At 38.0% G+C, this 25,119-nt stretch overlaps 4 protein-coding genes across 9 annotated transcripts in view; 1 reads left to right on the top strand and 3 right to left on the bottom strand.

Annotated features, from left to right (window-relative positions):
* LOC127786488 (autophagy-related protein 9) overlaps nucleotides 1-25,119 on the top strand; it is a gene marked incomplete in the record, with an annotated part of 1,007,132 nt that overhangs the window by 88,976 nt on the left and 893,037 nt on the right.
* On the bottom strand, nucleotides 121-6,563 carry LOC127786505 (type I inositol polyphosphate 5-phosphatase 4). 2 transcript variants are annotated; one of them, XM_052313953.1, is made up of 12 exons: nucleotides 3,925-6,563; nucleotides 3,747-3,834; nucleotides 3,431-3,499; nucleotides 3,156-3,243; nucleotides 2,965-3,069; nucleotides 2,255-2,876; nucleotides 1,978-2,171; nucleotides 1,741-1,849; nucleotides 1,474-1,622; nucleotides 1,002-1,378; nucleotides 690-907; nucleotides 121-591 (listed from the first exon to the last, which is right to left on the bottom strand). In XM_052313953.1, the coding sequence occupies exons 1-10, from the start codon at nucleotides 3,952-3,954 to the stop codon at nucleotides 1,150-1,152; spliced, it is 1,683 nt and encodes a 560-aa protein (XP_052169913.1). In that variant the 5' UTR covers nucleotides 3,955-6,563; the 3' UTR covers nucleotides 121-591; nucleotides 690-907; nucleotides 1,002-1,149. The 2 variants fall into 2 exon arrangements, with proteins under 2 accessions (XP_052169913.1, XP_052169912.1); XM_052313952.1 differs by having other exon boundaries at nucleotides 124-591; nucleotides 690-904.
* LOC127786582 (CST complex subunit STN1) lies at nucleotides 13,104-19,775 on the bottom strand. Its single transcript, XM_052314074.1, has one exon. The coding sequence runs from the start codon at nucleotides 19,307-19,309 to the stop codon at nucleotides 18,809-18,811; it is 501 nt and encodes a 166-aa protein (XP_052170034.1). The 5' UTR covers nucleotides 19,310-19,775; the 3' UTR covers nucleotides 13,104-18,808.
* Nucleotides 19,913-24,100, bottom strand: LOC127786570 (uncharacterized). 5 transcript variants are annotated; one of them, XM_052314054.1, is made up of 9 exons: nucleotides 23,955-24,100; nucleotides 21,926-22,043; nucleotides 21,654-21,726; nucleotides 21,396-21,509; nucleotides 21,009-21,287; nucleotides 20,779-20,892; nucleotides 20,558-20,630; nucleotides 20,382-20,453; nucleotides 19,913-20,249 (listed from the first exon to the last, which is right to left on the bottom strand). In XM_052314054.1, exons 3-8 carry the CDS (start codon nucleotides 21,714-21,716, stop codon nucleotides 20,416-20,418), a joined length of 681 nt encoding a protein of 226 aa, XP_052170014.1. In that variant the 5' UTR covers nucleotides 21,717-21,726; nucleotides 21,926-22,043; nucleotides 23,955-24,100; the 3' UTR covers nucleotides 19,913-20,249; nucleotides 20,382-20,415. The 5 variants fall into 5 exon arrangements, with proteins under 5 accessions (XP_052170014.1, XP_052170015.1, XP_052170013.1 ...); XM_052314055.1 differs by having other exon boundaries at nucleotides 23,492-24,090; XM_052314053.1 differs by having other exon boundaries at nucleotides 23,923-24,090.

Genomic DNA, 25,119 nt, shown 5'->3' with positions numbered 1-25,119 from the left:
GCGGATGATGATGGTGTTGTGGAAGCAGTCCAAGTCTATCCATAATCCATCTCTTGAAACTTTTTTCTTTTTGTTTTCAATTATGACATTATATTCCAATTACATCCTGACATATACTGCTGTAACCAAGACCAAAGCCTGTCCCTTCTCTCCCTCTGAATCTTTCGCCTTTTAAAAGCAATGCAATAGTAGCAGCAACGAATTATGGCCCCTTCCCCTTCTCCTTCTCCTTCTACTCAAAAGGTTTTTTAAATTCTTTTGGAGCCAACTTAGTGCACAAGCTTTGCTTAGATGAGTTTATTCAATGTAACCCTCTAAGATACCCATGAAATTGATCTTCCCTTTTGTGTTCACAAAAACTATTTACAGCAGCCGTAAAAGAAGCCACTCACACACAAATCACAGCCCCTTGAACGTTTTCACGAATTTAAAAAAATAATAATAAAGAAAAAGAAAGAATACCCAGATGGATTTATGGGTAGTATTTGTCTTATTTCAACACAAAACAATCCCTAATTTCACGAAAAGAATTTGTGGATGGATTCGTCGCCCCATGAAGCTGGCCCTGTCGGGTACAACGAGTTCATCCTCCTGCATTTAAAGACCATCGACAAAATATAATTCCAAAATAAAAGGCAAAATTTCTTATGAAAACTGCAGAGGGTAATTAAGGACTTGCTCTTTTTTACCTAATCACAGAGCATGATGCCAAATGCTTGGGGAGACTTGCACAAATTGCTGGGCTGGGGGTGCCTGTTGACTTGAATGAAGCTGTGGAAAGAATTAGACACGGGAAATAAAATCCCAACCTTGCTGCGTTGAACTGACTCAACTTCCAGGCCAGATCAGCTTGAACATGGACAAAGCCCGAAACTTTTCACAGCTTTCTGAATTTTCTTCAATCCTGCTAACAGCCCACAACAATCCATGTCAACAAAGCAGAGGGAGGGAGGAACCATCCATGAACTTCATTTAATCAAGAAATTCGATGGTAAAATGACCTTTGTTGGCAACAGATGCTCCGGAGCATTGCTATGGCTCTCTCTGTATACCGGCCAATCGGGGCGAGAAACCTGGAATCAGAGGGACCATGAAAGAGCCGAGAGGTTTTGGGAGAAGGCACGTGGAAGACGGGTGGATAGGGATTCCTTAAAAGAAATTATTAAGGTTGGTGTATCCATGTGAGTGAGGCAACAACTCTTCCACTTCAATCCTAGAACTGGAACAACACATGCTTTTCTTGATCCGGTTATGATTGATAGACTCCACCTCGGCCAAAAATATGCCATAGACTGGCCTGTGATCTGAGAATTTGGATTCCCCGCGAACGTATGATATTTGATGTAGGCCTCTACCGTACCACAAGATGCGATCGCACCTTCACAAACAGAAGGTTATCCAGATTAGTTGTTCCCATTGGAACCGGAAGAAGAATACGTTCGTTCAATAATGCAGATTATAAAAAATATTTACCAGGCAGGCGTTCTCCGCTTCTCCTTTGGGTGCTTATCATCCCCGGCATATCTGTCTGAATTATTTGAGTATTTGTAAGTGGGAGGGAAGTAAATTTGTCCTTCGTTCCATCCCTCAAACACACGCCCGTGCCTCTGCTCGACTCGAAGCTGCTAAGAGAAAGCATCCAACAAGTTTCTAAACCATCTGTTCTAAGAATTGGTCGAGGAAGTTCTAAAGACAAAAACACTTAGATCAAAGCTCTTCCCAACATATCTGTATACATGCCTGATCATTTTCTAATAAAGCCCTCCAGTTACACATCTCGACTAGAGCCTTTGTGGTGCGGTAAGACAAGGCAATCCGGTAATTCAAATCCCCAAGCCAAATAATTCGGCTACATCAAACACATGGCATGTTGATCAATACAAGCTCTAAAGATCATCGAAGAGAAGAAGCACCTTGAACATTAGATGACTTGAAAACATAGTACATGTTTTAAGCTCAGTAGGAGGAGGGCCTTACTCGTGCTCAAGGATTGTTTGAGGTGAATTCTCGTCTCCCATACCACAAACCCGTGGAAACCTTGTCTTCCTGAGAATTTCCATGACATCGGAGTTTCTGCGAAGTTCATCACCCTCCTTCTGTCCAGAGGTTAAATGACTACAAATGAAGCAGAAGCTTGTTTGGTGCAGAGACATACTAATCGAAATTGAACCCTGTAAAACCCCAAGTTCAAGTAATATTTCAATTATTTTCTTCTAAATTATTTAAGTTCGTTCTCTTAAAACGGAAACTGTACCTTGTTTCCGAGATAGCCCATCAATCCTCTTCCGACACAAGAAACTTTCATGCTGCGGACATAGTCTCTTAGGTCACTCTTTATCCACACCGTGAGGAATATCCCAACCATTTGCTTGCTGGCAACCAAACAGTATCTTGATTGCCCTGTCTGTCTGTCCCGGTCCTCTGATGAAAAAGTCCCACTGTATGAGATGGGCGAGTAGTGGATGGCACCCGCTGAATCCCCAACCTCATTCTCGTCATCCGATGAACCCCATCTGAAATTCGGGTCATAATCACATTCCCCGTGCCCAAAGATAACCCGATCACAAACACTGAATCTACGATCAAGTCGGGGCTGTGGCATGGGCATGTCACTATCCACCATCCTCATGCTGCGGCTCAACGACTGAAACGATCGACGATGGAAGAAAGACGAGGCTCTCTGTCTCGTTGATCCCTCAAAGTCTGCATCTAGTTCCACAAGAGGATCAGGAATTGGCGAGGGTGTGTGGCAACCACCACATGTGCCAGGAAGAGTGTTTAGCGTCTTTCGGATAAGTGCAAGCCATTTTCTAGCCGGGCCATTGTCTTCTGTACCCAGAACATTACCAGCATTTAGAGGAACAATTTCCTGAAACCTGAATGCCAAGGGAACCACTGAATATTGCCAAAGATGCATAATCAAATGAACCATAAGCGCGAAAATTTGCCAGCTAGAAAACTCACCCAAGAACATAAATGTCTGCCGGAGGTGAAGTATGAAGCCAATCTTCAAGATTCAAATAATCCGGCGGCGATTTTCCAGCCACATTCCAAGTAGCTACAAAGATCCTGTGACCAAATTGGAAGGGGAAAACAATCAAGACTAACCAATCCACAGCAAAGAAAACAAGGCAACTAATCAGAACAAAACATGCCTATAATTGTGCACATCTGTAACTTGAGAGGCCTCCAGATCAATCTTACTACGCCGCGCTCGATCAGAGCTCCTCCGACTCGATCTCACTGTTCATCCATTTCAGAATGTTAAAATTCCAGAAATTAGAAGGGGGGGACCCTGAAACAGACAAAACAGTTTCTTTCTTTCTCTCTTTCTTTCTTTTATTCTTTTTACTGCGGTGTTTGGGCAAATCTTTTGAGGATGTTTAAGCGTGGCTTTATTCATAAGGGCACTGATTGCCTGATACCGAACCTGTTTTGCTTTTCTTGATAGTGCATGCCTCCCTCTCTGAGTAGTTGTACCTCCACTCTCCATCACCACCTGAAAAGGATATAAAGAACGCAGTTGTTAAAGCTGTGGACTCTCCACTGTTACTGTATATGTATCAATTGCACATAAAATCACAAAGAAAAAATAAATAAATAAATCAGAAAGAGAGAAAATAATGATGGATGCACAGTTAGAACCCATTTTGATCCGTAAACTAATAAGAGAAAGATTCCCTATTTCAGAACCCTAAACTGGATTTAGATGATTTAGAAATGAAACAGAAGAGATGGGGATGAACCTCCGTGAGCAACGTCGTCGGCGTGGAAGTCCTGGGCTTTGCTCTTGACATTGAACCATTTCTTGACCAGGGTCTTAGGCCATGAAAGCTTCACCAACACCACACAAGTCAGCAATCTCCAATGCAGAGAAGCAAATCAATGAGAGGTGATTCAAGTTTTCGAATTTGCCAAACAAACCTTGCTTTTCTTGGAATTTCCATCACTCATTGTTTCGCAACTTCATATAGATGTGATTGAATCGATGAGTGTAAACCAGAAACAAGGATTTTTCTACCAGCCCTATCGATTTCGCTCTTTGGAAGAGCCTAGAACGAAGAAAAGAATCTTTATTTGCAAGAAATGAAAAGGGAAAAAAACAAAAACGCCAAAGAGGTCACAACTATGAAAAATCAGCAGAAGCGAATCGGAATCCTCTGTTTTTGACGGGGGAATAAGGAGAAAACAATTGAGTGGAAGAAGAAAATCCGAGTTTCTGGGTTTGGAAACAGGGGGTCAAATGGGAAGAACCCAGTTGGGCGATTTTATCTGTCTTTTCATTAGTTTGTATGTGCAGTACAGGAGAGAAGAAAACAGGGGGGGGGGGGGGGGGGGGGAAAGAAGAAAGGAATAGAGAGACTCAAAACTCAAAGACGAACGAACAGACAGGGACAACACTGATGCGTGTTAGTAATGTTAGGAGATTCTGATTGAGAAGAAGACAATGTAGCAGATTGAGAAAGAGAGAGAGAAGAGAGAAGAGGGGGCTCTACTGTTCTCTCTTGTAAACCTCGTTCTCAGTATAGCAAAGTAAGTATCGAATTTGAAGAGAATAAAGTGCAGCCAAGATCTCTCTCTCTCTCTCTCTCTAGTAAGCCTTTTTCCCAACCCAAGGCCGACCCCGTTGAGAGGGGCAATGCATATATTTGGTCACCCAACCCCCAAACTCTCTCTCTCTCTCTCTCTCTGTATATATATATATATATGCGTGTGCATATTATATACCATACGGTCTCTCTCTGTGAAACTTCAGTCCGTGGTCAGCAAAGTAAAAGGTTGAAAAAAAAAATGCAAGCACTGCCCATCTCAGTAGTTACAAGACTGGAGAAGAGGCCAAATAAGAAAATGAAAGAGAAAATTGCAAACGGACAATGCGAGGAGAGTTGTTTCCCCCCCTCTATTTGTATTGAATTTTGCCAAAAATAGAAGAAACAAAGTTGGGTACTTTGCCAAAACTAAAACACAGTAAGTTTGTTTTCAACCTATACTAATCGCCTGACTTGTTATTTTGAACCCGTAACACATGTTCATATCTTTAAGTTGAGAAAATATCCCATGATTTTTGGAAAAATATCTCCACAAATTGGTTGATCCATTATTTTATTGATTCTCTTTTGCTTATTTTTGATTTTATTGTTTTTTCTAGGTTAAGTTGAATGTGTATGCAAACCCATATTATTGAACTTCTTGATGTAACAATATTTCATTAAAATTTTTGTATCAATGTTTATATCTCTTTTATCCCTTAAATTAAATTAATGATATTAAAGGGTCTTAAAAAAGAGTATATAAGATTCACGAAACTCAAACTTAAGATTCTAAATTCTTTGATATTTATCATCTATTATAATTGACTATCACCACCACCGCTCCACTTTATAATTTTTTTTTTTTTTTTTATCTTAGTAGTATGGCGAGTGACACTGCCAAGAATGTTTGGAGGGAATGTTCACAAGGAAGTTTTGTATGAATGAATGAACCATTTCTCTTCCAGCATGAGTTATTGGAGTTTGAGACACTTTCTAGGGTTCCCTAAATCCGAACCTCCAACTTTAGTTTAGTATTGGTTATGCCCTCAAGATCTTCACACGCTAATGCCCGTTAGAACAGTGTGTTAGTTTGCTGACTAAAACTTGAGCTGCTTTCGGCCCAATCTAGACTAGTGTCTATTGAGGCTAAGGCATGACCCCATATTTTTAGGTTTCTTTCTTCAGATTGGCAAATTGCCCCACAAACAAACTTGCACCTTTTTGGTTGGATTAATGTAGATTTTGTGCTTTGAGACTTATTAATCACATTGAATTAGGATCTTGTTAGGGCCATTGCAAGCCCCTAACCCTAGCTCAACTCACCCCACCCTACAGCCACAGGCCCATGCGATCTCCTAGGGTGCCGGGCAAGCCACCGTCACCGGAATATTTTAACTAAGCTCGAACAAAGTAATTTCTTGGATTAAGCTCTCAAAGCTTAGGATTTTAATTGACTAATCTTAATACACATGCTTCATGTGGGAGACCGTGTTTGGTTCCCTATTTTAAACCCAAAATTTTCGCGTTTCAAGGTTCAAGCAGTCTATTAATTTATATGTTGTATGATTAAACTAATAGGGTTGACAGCCAAATACTCCAAACAACCCCTAGACCCTATCTCAGAAAATGGGCGTCTCCAATGAACCCAATACATTAGACACTACTAGCCTAGTGAAGCTTCCACTAGCAAATTTAGGCAGTGTGGGGTGGCCAGAATTATAGGATTTTCAAGTCCTGTTGTCCTCAGTGAAAAAAAGCAGCCATTAGCCTAACATGGCCCCTATCATTGAACGACAAGAGAACAGGCAGAAGATTGGGGGAGGTTAGTTTTGTGGGTGATCGTATATGTGTATGGTTCACTATACTCGTCATAAAAAAAAACAAGCACTAGTCTCTAGGGGCATAGTCAAGTGATAAAAGGGTAGATTGAAAGCTTGTCTAGAAATTCCTAATGTGGGCTCGATTCTTAAGGAAAGCAGAAAACTTCTTTTTGGGGGAGAACCTTAGGAGTGATATTAATAGTGTTAAGACCAGTAAACAAAAACGCAGCCGAGGCGTTAGGCGACCGCTAGCCGCCGCGACTATGGCCAAATCGGCCACTTTAGGCGTCGGTCCGGCTAATCGGTACTGAAGGATCATCTCGAGAATACATAGCATGCAACGGAAGCGTTTTTAAATAAAAACTTTCTTCGTATTAATTAGAATCTAGGAAACTTACTTTTCCTGCGGATTACCGAACGGAATGAAGCGACAGGCGGAGGATGGGCGGGAGCTTCTTCTCGTGGTGGAGACGACAGCTGTCCTGCAATCCTACGGCTCCTTCGCATCAGAACTTGAAGGCTCTCTTTTAATCTTCCAATGTATGACTCAAAACTCGTGGCCTCTTTTGGTGAAGAAGAGTAAAAGAACCTCTGATGAAAAATAACCAAAGAGAGAATATATATAGGGAGAATCCTAGGGTTAAAACCCTAGTGGGCCAAACCCTAGTGGGCCAAGTCCATTTAATTAATTTTCTAATTGGGTTAGCCCAATTAATTAATTAAAAACTAATGAACTACTATTTTATTCTAGCCCAATTAATTATGGACCATTCTGAATAAAATAATTCTCTCTCAATGTAATTTACCCAACAAGCCAAATGTATTAAATAATACATGAGTTATATCGAGCTACCCCGGGGACCAAAAGACAAATTATTCACAACTACTAAAATGACCAAAATATCCCTGCTACCTAGTAGCTATATTTTGTCATTCTAAGTGTTCCAACTATCACCATATGGTAACACTGACCCCACGAATAATTTTGCATATGCCATGTCTTTGACCTACTAGTGTAATGACGAAAATACCCATCTGCGTAACACCCATCATTTAGAAAGGAATAATGTACTAACACCTCTCTAAATGATTTCTACCATCCTTAGATCACTAGTCCAATAATCCGTGACTACTCGAATGTACTTGCTTATCACTGGGAGCTACCCAGAAGCACATACTCTTAAGTCACGTTCCCAGGGCCCTAGATTATTTGATTATTCTTGGACAATCACAAGGGGTGAATCACAGAAACTATCTTGTATTAGTCTGTCTTAGTTAATTAGAAACCATACTCCCAACTCAAAAGGTTATTGATCTTTGATAGACCTCACCTACAGTGAATCTAAGAATATAGCTCTAGGTTCACTAGACCACCAACTAATACTCAAGTATTAGAGTACTCGTCCACGTAGTAGCAGTGATAGACTAGCTCCATGATAATTAGTACTTTGTCATTAGCTTCTATCATAGGTCCACTCTACGCATTCCAAATGCGCTTGTACAATTAGAGTAAACGGACTGTTTACTGGCTAAGGCAAGCCATCCTCCATTAGGATCTATTGCACAATGATCTTATCATGATAGAATGCCCAGTTCTATCAAAAGATCAAGAGTAATATTTTCTTGCTTATTAAGTACCCATGATTCATGCCTAACTGTGAAGAACGACCCATCACATGAATCACTTACTTAATAGCATGGACACTTTTTCAACAATTAAATGCAAATAATATATGTGCCACAAACTGACTAAGAGAAACATCATTACCATAAATTAAACAAAACGTGTCTTTAGGGCATACATTTCCAACAGGTACCAGGCGGCGCCTAGGCGTCCAAGGCGAACGCCAAGGCGGCCAAATCGGCCGCGTGAAACATTTAGTATAAATTGATTAGGGTTTTGTTTCCTTACCCGTTACCCCTTTCTCTCATCGATTTCCCTTTCTCTCTCGCGCGTACCGCCACCGACAGTCTATTGCTGAATCGCCGTCGCCTCTCTCGTGCTCGCACTCCGCCACCGTCTCTTGTAGTTGCAGAGTCACCGTCGGCCCGTCACCACCGTCTCGTGCTCGCACACCGCCACGCCACACTCTGGTTGTCTCCTCTGTTACAGGCTTACAGCTTCACCTTCTTCACTCGCCGTCGCCACCGTCTCGTGCTCGCTGCTCGCACACCGCCACCCCCTGGTTGACGGTTGTCTCTTGCAGCCTTACTCTTGCAGCAGCTTCAGCCTTCATCTTCTTCAATCTTCACTTACCCTCCGGGCCTTTGCCTCCTTCGGTAAGTAGTAGCAGCAATAAGCAAGCAGCAGCGCTGCTGCTGCTTGCTGTTGCTTCTCCCCGTTTTGTTTTTTTTTTTTTTCTATTATTTAATTTAGTATTTATATAATTATATTAATATCTGATTATTTGTTATTCAAATACTTATTAATTATTATTATTAATGTATTTAAAAAATTAACATTTGCAACTTGCAAGCAAGCAACAAATGTAGCAAGCTGCCTTTGTTGTTGCTTGCTGTTGCTGGTGCTGCTTGGACTATATATTGTTAGTTTTTTGCTTTGTTTGTTAGCTAGTTAGCCTAATTATCTATTTTAATTCAATCATTCAATGTCAATTTACTCAGGAAAAAAAAAGAAAAAAAAAAAGAAGTCATGTCGGATGGAATTGGGAGTACAGAAGCATCGTCTGATGCCGCCTCAATTCTTAAAAGGAAATCAAATGATGTCAGATGGGAGTATGGAATGTTAATTAATCCAAAGAACATGGATAAAGTTAAATGCAAGTTGTGTGGTAAAGTTATGTCTGGAGGAGTTTACAGAGTCAAAGAATACATCGGCCACATTTCCGAAAATGTTTCTGCATGTCCAAAATCTTCTCCGGATGATAAAGCTAAATACAAGAATGCTATTGCTGAGGCAAAGAGTAAGAAGAAGAATAAGAAGCAAGAGGAAGATATGATGAGATCCTCGGTTAATATTTCTGACAAGGGGAAAGGGGTGGGTGATGAAGATGAATTGGAAGAGTTAGGGAGTAAAAAAGCCCCTCGTACTCTTGGCCCTATAGATAAGTTTGCAAGCTCCATTAGTCCTGGAATTTGTTTGAGTTCGAGAATGACGCAAAGGCAGCAAAATATTAGTGAAGCATTGTTTAAAGAGAGAACACAGACTGTACAAGGATATTGTGCTAGATGGGTGTACGAAGCTGGTATACCTTTCAATGCTATTGATCATGATAGCTTCAAATTGTTTGTTGAGGCGGTTGGTCAATTTGGGCTGAGGTTCAAACCTCCTAATCAATACCAATTGAGAGAACCGTTATTAAAGGAAGAGGTTGACAGAATGAAAGACTTACTGAAGAAGCATGAAGAAGAATGAGCACAAAATGGGTGCTCTATTATGACAGATGCTTGGACAGACAGAAAAAGAAGAAGCATCATGAACCTATGTGTTAATTCTAGCATGGGTACTGCTTTTCTTTCTTCAAAAGAAGCATCAGACGAAGCACATACAAGTGAACTCATATTTGAGTATGTGGACAAGTGCATTGAGCAAGTTGGGCCACAAAATGTCGTCCAAGTAGTAACCGACAATGCTGCCAACAATATGGGAGCGGTAAAATTATTAAAGTTGAAGAGGCCAAATATCTTTTGGACATCATGTGCTACCCACACCATCAACTTGATGCTTGAAAGTATTGGAAAAATGTCAAGATATAAGAAAGTCATTGATCAGGCAAAGAGTTTGACAATCTTCATTTATGCACACCATAAGACATTGTCCTTAATGAGGTCATTTACGAAGAAGAGGGATATAGTGAGACCGAAAGTCACTAGATTTGCTTCTTCTTTTCTTACTTTGCAGAGTTTAATGGAGAAAAAGGCCCAATTGAGGTCCATGTTTACCAGCTCTGAATAGGAGGAGTGTAAATGGTCAAAGAATGTTAAAGGGAAAGCAGCATATGCTACTGTGATGAGCATTGCTTTCTGGAATGGTGTAACTTTATGCCTTAAGGTTTTTGCACCTTTGGTGAAGATGCTTCGAATTGTTGATGCAGATAGAAAGTCTTCTATAGGTTTTTTATATGGAGAGATTAAGCAAGCAAATGAAGATATTAAGGAGACCTTAAATAATCTTGAGAAAAACTATCAGCCTGTTATAGAGATTATTGAAGTAAGGGTGAAAGATAGGCTAGATAGTCCATTGCATTTGGCGACTTACCTTTTGAATCCCTACTACCTTTTCAAGAATAAGACTATATATCTTGATAATGAAGTGATGGATGGGTTTTTTAATTGTGTGGAGATGTTTTATCATGGTGATGATCATTTTAAATTGCAAGGTCATGTCATAAATGTTGAATTGCCAAAGTATACTCGTAAAGAATGAGCTTTTGGAAAAGTGTGGGCAGTTCAAGGCTGTGCAAAAAATGATGACAATTATAATCCAGATATAAAATTCTTTTAATCATTTTCTTAGTTCCTAATGTGTATTAGTGTATAAATTTGTTTATTTTATACTTGTTAACTTATGTAGTTACATGGTGGATGACTTATGGAAATCAAACTCCAAACTTGCAACGAATGGCAACAAGAATGCTCTCGTTAACCAGTAGTTCATCCGGTTGTGAAAGAAATTGGAGCACTTTTGAAGGGTTAGTGCATATGAAAATATGAACTATATTTCTTTAATATCAATAACTTATCTATCATTTAAATTGATATTACTTTTATTTTATTTATGTAGATACATACGAAGAAAAGAAATAGACTTGATGTACATCGATTGAACAATCTTGTCTATGTCCAATTTAATGCAAAACTGATGAACAAGCAAAAGAGTGAGAAGGAAATTAATGTTAATGTGCTACTTGCTAGTGATGCTAGCAATGCACAAAGATGGATTGTTGAAGGAGGAGATGATGAAGAAATTGAGCTTGGTACGGGGCTTACTTGGGAAGTGATTGGTGAAGCATCCGAAGCAGACGAGATGCTTCAACCTCGAAGAAGTTCTAGGACGAGAAAGCTTCATGAAGATGATTTTCAATCAGAAGAAGAAGAACAAGAGCTCAATAAATTTGATTTTGAGTCTGATGAAGATCATGTATTGGAAGAATATGGAGATGAAGAATTCCAATTAGATAGTTAGATACTTAGATTCTTCAAATATGGTTTATGTTGCATTATTGTTGCTTTTGTCTTATTGAAGTTTGAATCTAAAACTGATCTACAACAATTGTTTTCTCATGCTTAATTCTATATTTCACTTGTCATTTCATTATTGTTGTATTATTGAATTATGTTGCATTATTGATGTTTTTTAACTTTGATTTAATTGAAAATAACATCAAATTACATCACAAAGTTAAAAAATAAAAAAATAAAACAGTTTTCCTAGGCCCCCTAGGCGCTAGGCCCCAGCCTGGCGCCCGACTAGCGCCTAGCGCCTTTTAGAACACTGGTTAAGACCTACCACCCTGATTATTTGAGCACATCCCTCGATTTATCTTCTCAGTGTAATTCTAAAGATAAGGTGGCTGAGTACGTCAGTAACGGGGCATAATTAAAAAAAAAAAAAAAAACAACACTAAATCAATCAATAACAAGGCTAGACTAGGTGGTCGGTAACATGCTTTTGTCTCATGAATCTATAATTAACAAAATCTACCCTTGTTGGGTCCTAATATAATGCCATGTTAAATAGCTGTTGCGGCCTTAAACAAATGGCATAAAACTACAGGGCTTGCCAAGTGTTGCCAGAGTTGGGTTTAAAACATGCAACATATTATATATAGTGGCTCTGTTTGTGGTTGCCCTCCACTTTATGGATTAAACTAATGCCAAGTAGTAAGGGGTGTGTAAATGCTTACTTATGGTTCAAAAATTATTTTGTTAATAGATTCCATCTATAATTTTGTTAAAATTCATGGATAATTTTTAATTTAATTTGTAATTCTAATACTTAGAATTATCACCCTTTCATAATCCTCACTACTCGTATTCTTGATTTTGACAAAGAAGGTAAATCGTAAGTAAAGAATTTACTGCAAAAAAAAGAAATTGAACCTACAATTTACTAATACAAATCCCAACTAATCATAAACCAACCACTAGACATATGCTATAGGAGCTTGTAATTCTAATACTTCATCTTAAGTTTTATTTTTATTGTAATTAAATTTATGTTAATATTGTTGTATAATCCAATATTTTGAAAATCAACTTGAGTTATTCAACCAATAAAGGAAGAGATTTACAGATCTCTAGTCAGAGTCTAATTGATATGTATTTTTATAAAATAGAATAAATATATATTGATTAAGATTATGGTACAAAAAAATTTAAAAATAAATTTATCAGACTTAATAATAGATTTGGAATTATATTTAGTGACATTAATTATCACAAATTTGTGATAAAAGTAAAATAAAACTCGCAATCAAAAATTTAAATTACAATTACAAAATTATCTATATATTATTAAAATGATAGATAATATTTAAATAACAAACGTCAACTCTTTTTAAATATTTCAAATTGTTATTATATTTTATAATATTTAAAAATAAAATGAAAGGCAAAACTAATTTTTTTTTAAAAAAAAAATTAACTAGTTCAACTATTTTTAAATCTATTAAGTATTATGTGGTAGATTTTATTTTTAAAATAAAATTGTTATGTCATAATTGTAATTAATCTAAATTTATCTATTCAATAAAAATTAATCTCAATTCAAACTCTAATTTGACCAGGATTCAACTACCAAAGCATGAATCTTTCTTCTTTCCAACCAACTTAATATTTTAAAAATTGATAACTAATACCAATTAAACTGATTGCCATGAAATGGGCAGAGAAATTAATTATGATTCTATCGGCTATCCTTCCTTCTCTAACACCACCTCCTCCCTTCCCTTATCCTCTTCGTTATATGCCACGAAGGAATGAGTCATAGCATTGTGGCCATCCAAACCCAATTTAATCAATCATGAAACAATTACAATTCCAACTTGCATCTTCCAGACCAATTGTCTACTCCCACGACTCAAAACTAAATAGAAAAATTGTCACAATTCTTCTTCTTAGTCTTCATTACCCAACCCTTTGACTAAAGGACCGCATGAAGATTGTTCGATTAGGGCCATCATCCAAAGTCAAAAAGTAAATAAACTTTTGAGTAGGGATATCATCCCACCAACTAAAGATAAAAAAAAATAAAAAATTACTGAATAATAGTTAGTCATCGACGAACAAAAAAATATTTGAACTCAAAATCTTATAATTAATACAAAATGTCGGTCCACATTTAAGAACACCCAAATCTTAACCCAACAGTCTCCCCTTTTCTCCTAGATGGAAGCAGTTTGTGCTCCCTTGGAATGGGCTTTCTCCCCTCCTCCAAATGTCATTTTTTCCACACCATCTGGCAAAAGAAATTGCCATTTCCAAAGCACTCTCAGCTTGTGATGTAGACTCCTCGTTTTGAATTTTTCTAATCCCCCAGCTTCTCATATGCCCCGTTGGTTTAAAATTTAAAAAGATCGCATAAAGTGATTGATAGCAGCCTTTTAAATAACTCTGTGGTACATATGGTCAGAGCATCACTATCACTCGCATCATCTCTCCACCTAAATGAGAGAGGCCCAATGGAGAATATATAGAAGACTTTCTTATTATGCTTAATTAATCTTTCTTTATTGTTACAACTGGAGATACTGGTTGGCCCGTTTGCATTTCCAGTTGCAGAATAACATCACAGCCACAGGGTTTGGGCTATTGCACAAGAGAAGTACTAAAAAGGAAGGGTGGGGAAAGACAAAGTAGCAGCTGATGTGAATTGCTTTCACCTTTGGGTAGATTTTGAGGGAGGGAGGGCCATTTTTAACCAAACACAGGACAACGGGTCCATTTCAATTCAGTTTATTGACCAGCGCAAAAGATATTGGCCTGCCTTTCGCTTTCTTTCAGTCTATTTTGCTACCATCAAATCTAAAGAGATAGAAGATTACTGATGCAATCCCACCATTTGGCCTCCCTGCCATATCCTCTGGGCAAGATCACCAAGACTGTTATTGAAGCCTCCAAAATATCCAGTTGCATCCACCGTATCATAATCTATTGTGGGTCAAAAGAACTACAAGAAATGAAAAGCGGAGCATGTTGGGAGAGACAAATGGACGACGAGAATGAAATCAACAAAGGTTGATCTTCAGTCCTCGTCTGGAAAGACTGTGTTATGAGAGGCAGATGGGCGGTTGGGTTGGTTGAATTCAAGAGAAAAAAGAAAAAAAAAAAAAAAAGGAATATTGGGCTTAACCCACATCATCTTTCGGCAATTGCCTTTAGGGATGGTGCCCTCAACATTTGAAAATCTAAACTCAACTTTGACCACCCATAAACAAATTTAAACTAAGAATTATTGGTTCCTAAAGAGTATAAAACCAAGCATTAAGATTGAGGCAAATTGTTTCTCTGCAACAGGGGTTTGCTCAGATATCTACGATCTCCTTTACGAAAAGCATCCGTTAACTGGTTTCATGACTCTGACATAAGCAAACTAGTTGGTTCTCAAATAGAGCCAAAATGATCGGGGCAAAATTTCTCCAAATATAAACCTCGACACCAAGGTCTTACTGATAATGTAGAAACCAAAGAAATATAAGATTAATGGCGCACTGGCCCTCAGTTGGCACATCCACATCAAATATATTGGATTTCTCACATTCAAGGCACCAAGGCAGAACGGATATCTTTCTCAACAAAATAAGAATTCAGAAAAGGTTTTTAGGCCAGCGACCACACTAACTGCCAATCAGCACGTTGTTAAATAAAAGCATAGATCAACTAACTAAAAGCACTTTCAGCTCAATTGGGACATTCCAGAAGCAATTACATGGTCAGACCAATCCTCTTCCCAAGTATTTTGTCTGATCCTCGACAAAATGGAAAACCGTTTTCTTCATAGTCAAAACCACCTCTAGCAAAAGGGGTAGCGCTCCAACTTCCAAGACTTTGCAGTGGATTTTTATATTTATTTATCTTAATAACCAAGGAGTTTACAAACAAAAGGCCCCAACGAAGGGGCTAAGATCCAAGCTGACTTGTTTGATCTTTCATACCATAGGAACTGTTAACTCCAACAATAAATTGGAAACTGAAAAAGGGAAAAGACATCACTAGATCTCTGTACTGGCATGTTCGAGCTTGATTAATTTGCAGCCATTGTGTTATGACTTGTAGATAAATCAGAAAACAACAATATTAAGTAAAAAGAGTAAGTTGCATATTAAACGGAACAAAAAGGGGAGGTGCTTCAGCATGTTTAGGATTCATTCAATTGGATGAATGAGACGAGAAGGACGAGCTTCATGAGAAAATGTGCACGCCAAAGAAAATGTTGCGGTCACTTTCTAAAACGATAGATTTGAATTTTAGAGTTGCAAGAATTCACCTTAGCTAAGAGAAAGCATGGCAATCAAAAGCAAAAGCAGTTTATGCATAATTTTTTGACAAAAGCATTAATTTCCTTCACAGTTGCCACACATGGGAAACAGAATTGTGAAACATGGTCTAATAAAATGTAAAACTTTAGGAAATATAATAATACAACAACGTACTAAGCCTCTACGTGGATGGGCAAGATGATCTCTAGCTTTTCATTTATTTTTACCTATGGACTTATCTTTTGAGGCCCATATAATTAATATAAAACCTAAGTGCCTTCAACCAAGTTTTTCTTGATTTTTCTCTACCTCTTTTGCTAAATATTTGTTCTGTTCCATTTACTCTTTGAACAAGAGACTCTATTAGTCTTTCTTCACATAACTAAACCATCTTAATTATATCTCACGCATCTTATCTTTAATAGGAAGTACTCCGACCTTATCATGAATAACCTCGTGTCTGATTTCATCATTTTTGCACGGCCGCACATCCATCTTAGTGTCCTTAGAGATGGCAAAATGGGCTTGGCCCGACGGACTGGCCCGTTGGGGCCCAGCCCGGCACCGGGCTAGGGCCAGCATTTTGCTAGCCCATTTAAGGCCGGGCCGATTTGGCCCGACCCGCTAATCGGCCACCCCCCCCCCCCCAAAAAAGCGCCTCTCACTCTCAGCCTCGCCTCTCGCCCTCTGTCTCGCCCTCACCCTCTGTCTCGCCCTCGCCCTCTGTCGCACTCGCCCTCATCTCGCCTTCTGTCTAGCCCTCGCCCTTGCCCGCGCCCCTCGCCCTCTGTCTCGCCCTCACCCGCGCCCCTCGCTCTCGCCCTCGCCCTCGCCCTCAGATATTTAATTGTTTTAAATATCTGTAAAATTATTTTGTAAAAAAAACAAAAAATTTGGGCCGGCTAGGCTGGCCCGTGTAGGGCTGGGCTAGGGCCAGCAATCTGCTGGCCCGTTTTTAAGCAGGCCGATTTGGCCCGGCCAGCTTGGCCCGCGGGCCACTTGGTGGCGGGCCAGGCCAGCCCGGCCCGGCCTGTTTGCCATCTCTAAGTGTCCTTATATTGATAACGTTCATATTTTGCATATAATGGTGTTTTTCTACCCAACATTCTATGCTATACAACAAAGTTGGGCATACAATTGTCTTATAAAATTTTCCCTTTAACTTTAATGGAATCATACTTCATGTTATATATTAGGTACAAAAATAATTAAAAATTACAAATATAGTAATATAAATCTTCAAAATATGGCATGATCAATTTGAAATGTTAGTGCCCAATAATATCTAGACAAATGTGGACAAACAATTATATATTATTGTTGGAAAACAAGTTTTAGGAGTGAAATAGATGTAGAACCTAAAACAAAAGAACAAGAGTATTCCTGATTACTCAAACCAAATTCTAAATATTCAAATTTAATAATCAAAGTCTATCTTCAATTACAACCAAAAAGGATTATTTATAGACAACTAATAGATATCAATCTACTCGAACTTGGATTCCTTGATCCAATCTAATTAAGATTGTAAATATAATCCCAATTTAATTAGGACAGAAACCAAAAGAAAATAGAAAACAAACTAAAATGGGAAATAAACTAAATAAAGAAAATAAACAATACTAATTCCTAAAATTTACTATTCTATCCTACATCAATTCTCCTCTGGTTGGAGAAAATTGATGCAAAACCTGAAACAAAAAGAACAAGAGTAATCCCAATTACTCAAAACCAGTATCAATATTCAATTTCAGTCATCAAAATCTGTCTTTAATTACAATCTCAAAGACTATTTATAAACAACCAATGGATGAAATTTATTCTAACTAGGATCCTGAACCAATCTCATTAGGATTCTACTAAAAGGAAAAAAAACATTAAAGAAATCAAAAGAAAATAGGAAACAAACTAACTAAATAAATAAAACAAACAATACTAATTCCTAATATTTACTATTCTGTCCTACATAAGAAATACAGTTAAAATGTGAAAAACATGTGCCTAAGATGTTCTACAAAATTTCTTAAAAAATTACTAAGAAGTTTTTAAAATGTTTTAAGTTTTGGAAACATCACAGAATATTTTCAAGAAGATTTCCTTCAAAATTTACTCGTTCTCTATCAATTTTGGGTATGAAAACAGATGAACCATTGGGTAAAGAGAGTTCTCTAATAACCATAGCTCCATTCCTTGAGCTAGTCTAATATACCTTAAATAGATAGCACTAAATTTTCACATTGAATTGGTTAAACTCATAATCACCTTTACCTTTTCACATATTTATTTGATAGGAAACCAAAATGCCCAGCTTCCAATTTCCCATCAATTAAAATAAACAAAACCTCCCAAACATGGCTCAAAATCTTTGCCCCAAGAAAGGCTTGAGCTCAATCAAGATAGAGTTAATTGTGGCAAGTTAGAAACTAAAGCTTTCTATAGCTTTGGTATCAGTCGATCCACCTGTTGTTCAAGTAATTTAAAATCTTCAAAGTATTGTCACAGTGAGCTCTACAGGCACCCAGGCTTATCTTACAAGTAAACCTGCTGTCAATTACTCAGTATCCTTAGTGGTCAATTCCTCTGACTGAATATTGCATAAGAAGTATCAAGTTTTACCTACTTTTTCTGTAACCTTTATCTAATTTCAGATTTTAAACACAGCCTACACTGTAACATAAAATTTGTTAATTATTTCTGTTATATATGTTGTGTGTGTGAACATATATAACAGCTAATAACAAACTCAAAGGATAAAGATCCACCAAGTGGGTGGCCAGTACTACATTGATCCACAACCCCTGGAGCAGCTGGAATATGGTTTGGACTTTCTCGAGTTCAACAATTTGCATTGTTGACTTCGATTTGAATTCTGAGAACCAAATCACGATAACTGAACATAAAATGAAAATCACACATTTAAGGAAAGACTATGTTACAACATATGCATAAAATCATCAAATCAAACAATGTAAGAGACAAACAATATAGAGCGCATACGTATATCGACAACAACATATCAGTTCCGTTTACAAGAAGGTACGTTTACCAAATTGTAACACTCACGAGCCAACTTGATGCACTCCAGCCAGTGCAGTATCTCCACATTGGGATCCCTCTCAACAACGACATCGGAAACAGTTAACTGAACCGAGCCGCGGTAGTGGGTGATACGGCCGCGGATTCTGGTGACGACGCCCAGCTGGATTAGGGATTGGAAGCGGTCAGCCATGGAGGCAATTAGTCGAACATCTGAGGGGCAGCGGCGGGAGAAGTAAGGGGAGGAGAGGTGGTTAAGCCAGAGGATGCAGGGGATGCATCCGGAGCCGTCATCGACACTGAATTTGAGGAACTTGTTGGGCTTCAGCTCTCGGGTGACTACCACGCCGACGGTTTCGGCGCGGCTGAGCGGGAGCTTTCCTTGGCGGGAAAAGGAGGGTGGATCGGTGGAGGTTGGGATTAGGGAGAGGAGATCGAAGGCCAGGAGCTTTACGTGGGTGTTGTAGAGTACAGGATCCATGAGAGAGAGAGAGAGAGCGAGAGAGAGAGCACGAAGAAGAAGAAGAAGAAGAAGAAGAAGAAGATTCTTCAGCTTCGGCGGGAAAGATTGAGCGGATTTCGGGGCTTAAATAAATTGATTGGGTTCGGGCTGGCCCAACAGAAGGGGTGGACCTGTGTATGGGCTTGGATTGATTTTAAGCCCAAATTATGCATTTTCTCCGCCCCAATTGCCGAAAACCTCTCCTGAGCCATCTATGGTTTAGACACACGCACAGATAGATAGATACTTTCTCTCATTAGAAAAACAAAAACCATAATAATGTATAAATACAAAAATATTATCACCCTAAACATATAGTATTAATAACATCATCATCACGTCAACCGTTCAATATGTTAACAAAAATTATTTAAGAATATCATTGATTAGATTGCTTTTTCTTCCATTATGGCTTCTTATGGCAATGTAGATATATATGACGAGCACGTACGTACTCAGTTTTAGATCTTCATTGATGAAGATTAAAAATTCATCATCATGCCTGTCTCTTGATATATTATATCACAGGCAGACCATACCATATATTATACATTGGAACTAGACAATCAATAATCCCCTGGATTAAAAGGAGGAAAAGAGGATACCATTAATACATGAAAGGCGAAGCATATGAGTTTATTGTTGGCCTAAGCACACAGTGGTAATACGTAACATCTCCATCTGGTAGAGAGTAAGGAAACTGAACAGGGCGACTAGTAATCAAACTACAAGACCACCACATAGAAAACAACTACTTCAACCAACAAGCACAAGACAACAGTGGGTAGTGGGTAATCGAATCGAGGCTGAAGGTGGCTCTATTCACTCTCCCCCCTGCTGCAATGTTTTGATGCCCTTCTGCTTCTAGTTTCCGAAGCAGTATTATAATTAGACTAATCTAGCCAACCAAAAGTATTATCTGCACAATGGATTAGATAATACTCAAACGTTAACGAGAGGGAAGGAGCTCTGGTGAGGAAGAGTGTTCTCCAGCCATGACTGAATGAAATTGTCAAACAGTTTGTGTGTAAGGACGGACATCTGTACCTACCTTAATGTGGAGAATTGGTAAAGATTGAAGAAGCTCACCCAACCATGGTGCGTTTTCTACCTCTTTGTCGGACTGTAATAAATTGATAAATAGTTAAATCAGATACTAAAACTAATATTAAGTAGCTAAATTGATAGAAAATATTACTCAATGATAAATAGAACAAAAAATATGACCTTGAGCCAGTTTGTTAAGCGTTGATGACCACTGTTTTGAAGATTTCCTATATGCAGCAAGTATCTGATCCATCTGCACCCAACCAGTCACAAAATTTGGAACTCTTGTTTCATTCCAAGTTTTTGAAACAACCAACTGGAACTTGAAACTTCAAATTGGAGAAAGGGAAAGGGCACAAGGAAAACAAGTGACAAAGAATGAAGATCCCTTATTGTCTTACAACATTGCCGCATGAAGAATGCATTGAGAGTAAAGCCCGTTCTAGAACATATAAATCAACTGCTTTGTCTTCTGGAAGGGTGGAGATGAAGCTCAAACCGAAGTCAATGAGAACCTGCAAGGAAATACAGACAGATGAATGATGGATCACAAAAGGTTAGTGGAGCAACTTCTCTTCCCATCCCCACAAAACAAAGCAGGAAAAGGAAAACACTATAAAAGGAGACGCACCAGCTGATTGTTATGATTCTGAAGCAACAAGTTTGATGTGGTCAAATCGCCATGAATAAGGCCACCATCGTGCAGTTTGCCAATTGCATCGCCAATCTGCACTGCAATATCATTCATCCGTTCTTCCACAACACCAGTTGATCCAAAGTCAAGGAATATGTCTTTAATCGACGGACCCTCCACATACTCAAATGTGAGGGTATTTGACACTGGGTCAACAGCATAAAGAACTGGAGTACGAACCCCAAGGCGTCTAGCTTTCGTCATGCATCTAGCTTCCTGCTCCGCGATGTGCATTTTAGGAAGTTAGACAAGTACTGAGCAGGGAACAATAGCTCCTCTTGTTGATGAAAAGGAGGACTAGAAACTGAATTCAGAAACACTTACAGCATTCAAGCGTTTGAGGGTAAGTTTTGAATCCAAAGATGGGTGCCTATATTTCTTCGAGAACCGCTCCTTAACAATAGACCTCCTTCCCACGAAGGTTGACTCAAAAACTCTCTGACAAGATAACAAATAAAAAAAAGATTGAGGAAACTAATTTGTTCTCAAAGCTATATAGACGCTAACCAGCTAGCCAGATCATGTCAACATGGCAAGTCCAAAGCAGCTATCCTTGAAAGAAAAGGAAAAAGCATCACTTACAGCTTCAGCACCTTGCTTCAGCAATGTTAAGGAACCATCCTTTCCACTTGCTGTGGTCTCCATAATGAAGAAACTGGAAGCAGAAGAATTGCTTTTAAGATGTCACTAAAATTACATTGATAGAATTATCGCAATCGAGCCGGCTCGGCAAATCTGAGCTCAGGCTCGAGCTCGAGCTTGGCTCGTCCATTCGGTTAACAAGCCCAGCTCGGGCTCGGGCTCGGGCTCGACAACCTTCTGGCGAGAGGGGAGGATGCAGCTTTTGGCCATACCTTAGAGTAAGAGAGGCGAGGCGGCGGCGAGATAGGAGGATGCAGCGGCTCGGGGCGGGCGGCGGCGAGACGGGTCGGCGGAGGCAATGGGTCTCTCTCTAGCTGCTCCGGCCGACTGCTGTAATTGCTTTCTAATTTAGGGTTTACAACTAACAATTCTATTTATAGCATAAATTATAAACTAATTCCACATACATTTTTATTTATTTTATTATATATCCTATCTACTTTACTTTATAAATATTTTCTATTCTATATTTTTTAACAGTAAACAATGATTATAACATCATATTCAAGAGAAAAATATAGTTAGATGCGAAACATACATATAAATGATGAATTATAATACATAGTTTGATTGACATATCTTATTATCAACACATTTTATTAATAATATTATTATAATAATATAAAATTTAATAATTTTATATTAAATAATATTTTTATAAAATTATAAATAAATTTATTAATATATTTATAAACAATCCTATTCACGAGCCGTTCACGAGTCAATAATCAAGTTTGCTTGCGAGCTTCTAAATGATCTAGCTCGCAAACTTGTAATCGAGCTAGCTTGCGAGCTAGTGACTTGAGATTTACTAAGCCCAATCTTACCTAGTTTACAAATCAAACTTTAAAGTTAAGTTAAGGTTTAACAAACAAATTTTTAACGAGTCGAGCATCAAGCTGATTGCTCATTTGCGACAACACACCAAGAAGCAGCACATGGGAGCATATTAAAAACCAGTAATATCAGGCATATCAGTAAACAAATCAAAAATCACAAGCCTCTCTGCAAGTCTTCAGTTTCAGGATGTGTAATCTTTATAATAGTTTGGCCCTTAGATGGGAAACCAGTATCATTGCAATTCACATACAGACTGCAGAAATACAATACAATCCAAGCACAACTCTGCATCCCATAAACACCATAGATCCACAACATAAGAAGATCTGCATACATATATATATGTGTGTGTGTTTCAAACATTTAACACAGAACAGATACATAAACAACCCAGAAAAAAAGAGAGTTTGTTCTTTCAGGCTTGTGTCTTCAGAGGGCAAGCAATCAGTTTTTTAAATCAGCTGTTGAGTGGTGTGATAGCCAAATGGAAAGAATAATGCTAGCAGTCATGATATGTATCGCATTCTCATTGGAAGAGGTGATAGAGAAATGAAACAATGACACATGGTCTTTTTAGTCTCTTCTAGTAAGGAAACATCACATAACTGATGACACCGCCATCAATTATGAGAGCTAGCATTATTCAAACGGAAATAACCTAGCTCCTTTACAAAGCAACCAAACCTAGCTAATTGTTGGGAAGACCAAATAACCGTTTTAGCAGAAATGACTTGAAAAACGAAAAAAACCAAGTTTGATTTGATATCGTAGAATTGAACACAATTGTCAAGGATTTACATCGCCTGAAGAAACAAAAAGGTTGCAAGAGCTAAGGCAATAACACATTTACTGCAACAAACTGGACAGAGTGCTATCTACCCACGAACAAACAGTGAGAAAAGTACAGCTGATTTTTGTTAGAGAGAAAAGCAGCTCACTTCAGTCTGACTATTCTTCTCTCTTGTCTTGTGTGGAGATTAGTTTATAAAAAATAGCCAAGCCCAGTGGTTCATGCTGCTCTGTATTTGCAAAGGTATTCAGACATGATATGTTACCAGTGTAAGATCATACTCCCCCCCCGGGGAGTTGTTTGATCATCATCATCATCTTGATTAAGCTGTTATGCCGGATGAAGGTTTTCTTTTTTAATTTTGTTAGTTTCTACAGCATGTAAATTCAGGAATTTGTGACCCTGAAAAACCAGTGTAAGATGCAAAAGCAAAACCCCAGATCACACAGAGAGGGAAATCACTAACCCTAGAAAATACAGCAAACCCCCCAAAGCGGACAGAAAATAGATATTCATCACAAGAAACTTAATGTGTGCGCGAAGTTGTTAAGGGAATATGGGAATCCTCCAGATTCTCACCTGGGTCGCATCCAAAGAATAATGGGACTTACAGATAGCAATGGAACTTATCGAAGTGAGGAAGATTGATCAAGGAGAAATCTGGACACTGGGTTTAGCAACGGCAGTGGCGACTGGATTTCTCTTCGCAAACGAGGAACTCAATTGAGAATAAGGGGTTAGTGGCTAGGGATGGGCGAGGAAGGGGATATATACCAAATGGCAGTTTTGTAAATAATGAATTTTTATAGATATTTTAATAAAATAATATAGTTTCGGTTATTTTGAATTTTAACTGATTTTTTTTTCTTAACAAAAATTAAGAAAGTACTATATTCACAAATAATATTTATAGATTGATATAACATATATAAATTTATAATAATTTTATCTAAAATTAACAATAGCTTATAGTAGTGAATAGATTTATTGTTAATTTTTTAGATAAAATTATTATGAATTTAAATAAAATTATTATAAATTTGTATAAAACTATTATAAAACCATATTAATTTATAAAAATTATTTATCAAATTTGCTTGTCAGCATAGTATTTCACAAAAACCAAAACCAAAATTGTAAAAAAATAAATAAATAAACATGAATTGAACTGTCTACCTAAAAAAATAAAACCAAATTAACTAAAATTCATTAATTCAATTCGAGAACCTAGTTCTAAATTTTGCTCACCCCGAATTTCAATAGTGATAGAAGATTAAAATTTCGTTTTAAGAAGGGACAAGAACAAACCCAATACTTTTTCTAGACCTCATTATAGTTCCATTTTCTCAAAATTTAAAGGGGCACCATATAATATACAATAACAGCAATCACAAGTCTCAATCTTACAAGTTTATATTAGCTATAATAATACATAAATTATAGACCTCTAATCATCTCTATTCATGACGATATTCTTCATACACCATGTCTAAAGACCATACAATATTTTATTCTTGATCCCAATCAAGATCAATTAATGTGGAGGCTGTTAAGAGTTGTACCAAATAAACACATACTGGGATCCCAATTTCCTGCTAATCCAACTCAAGATAGGTTTATTAGTTGGATATGTAGATATCAGTGAACAGTACTAACGATTACAGCAGAGAATAGAAGGATGGTGATGTCATGGATTGACTCTAATTAAGCTAAAATGACATCATATATTATTCCCCGCCTTACTACTCTTTAATCGGTACCCGTCTCAAATTAGAG

The sequence above is a fragment of the Diospyros lotus genome, chromosome 12, assembly GCF_014633365.1.
Source record: "Diospyros lotus cultivar Yz01 chromosome 12, ASM1463336v1, whole genome shotgun sequence".
NCBI lineage: Eukaryota > Viridiplantae > Streptophyta > Magnoliopsida > Ericales > Ebenaceae > Diospyros > Diospyros lotus.
Note: the sequence above shows the minus strand (reverse complement) of the source record. Positions and strands in the feature narration are given on the sequence as shown.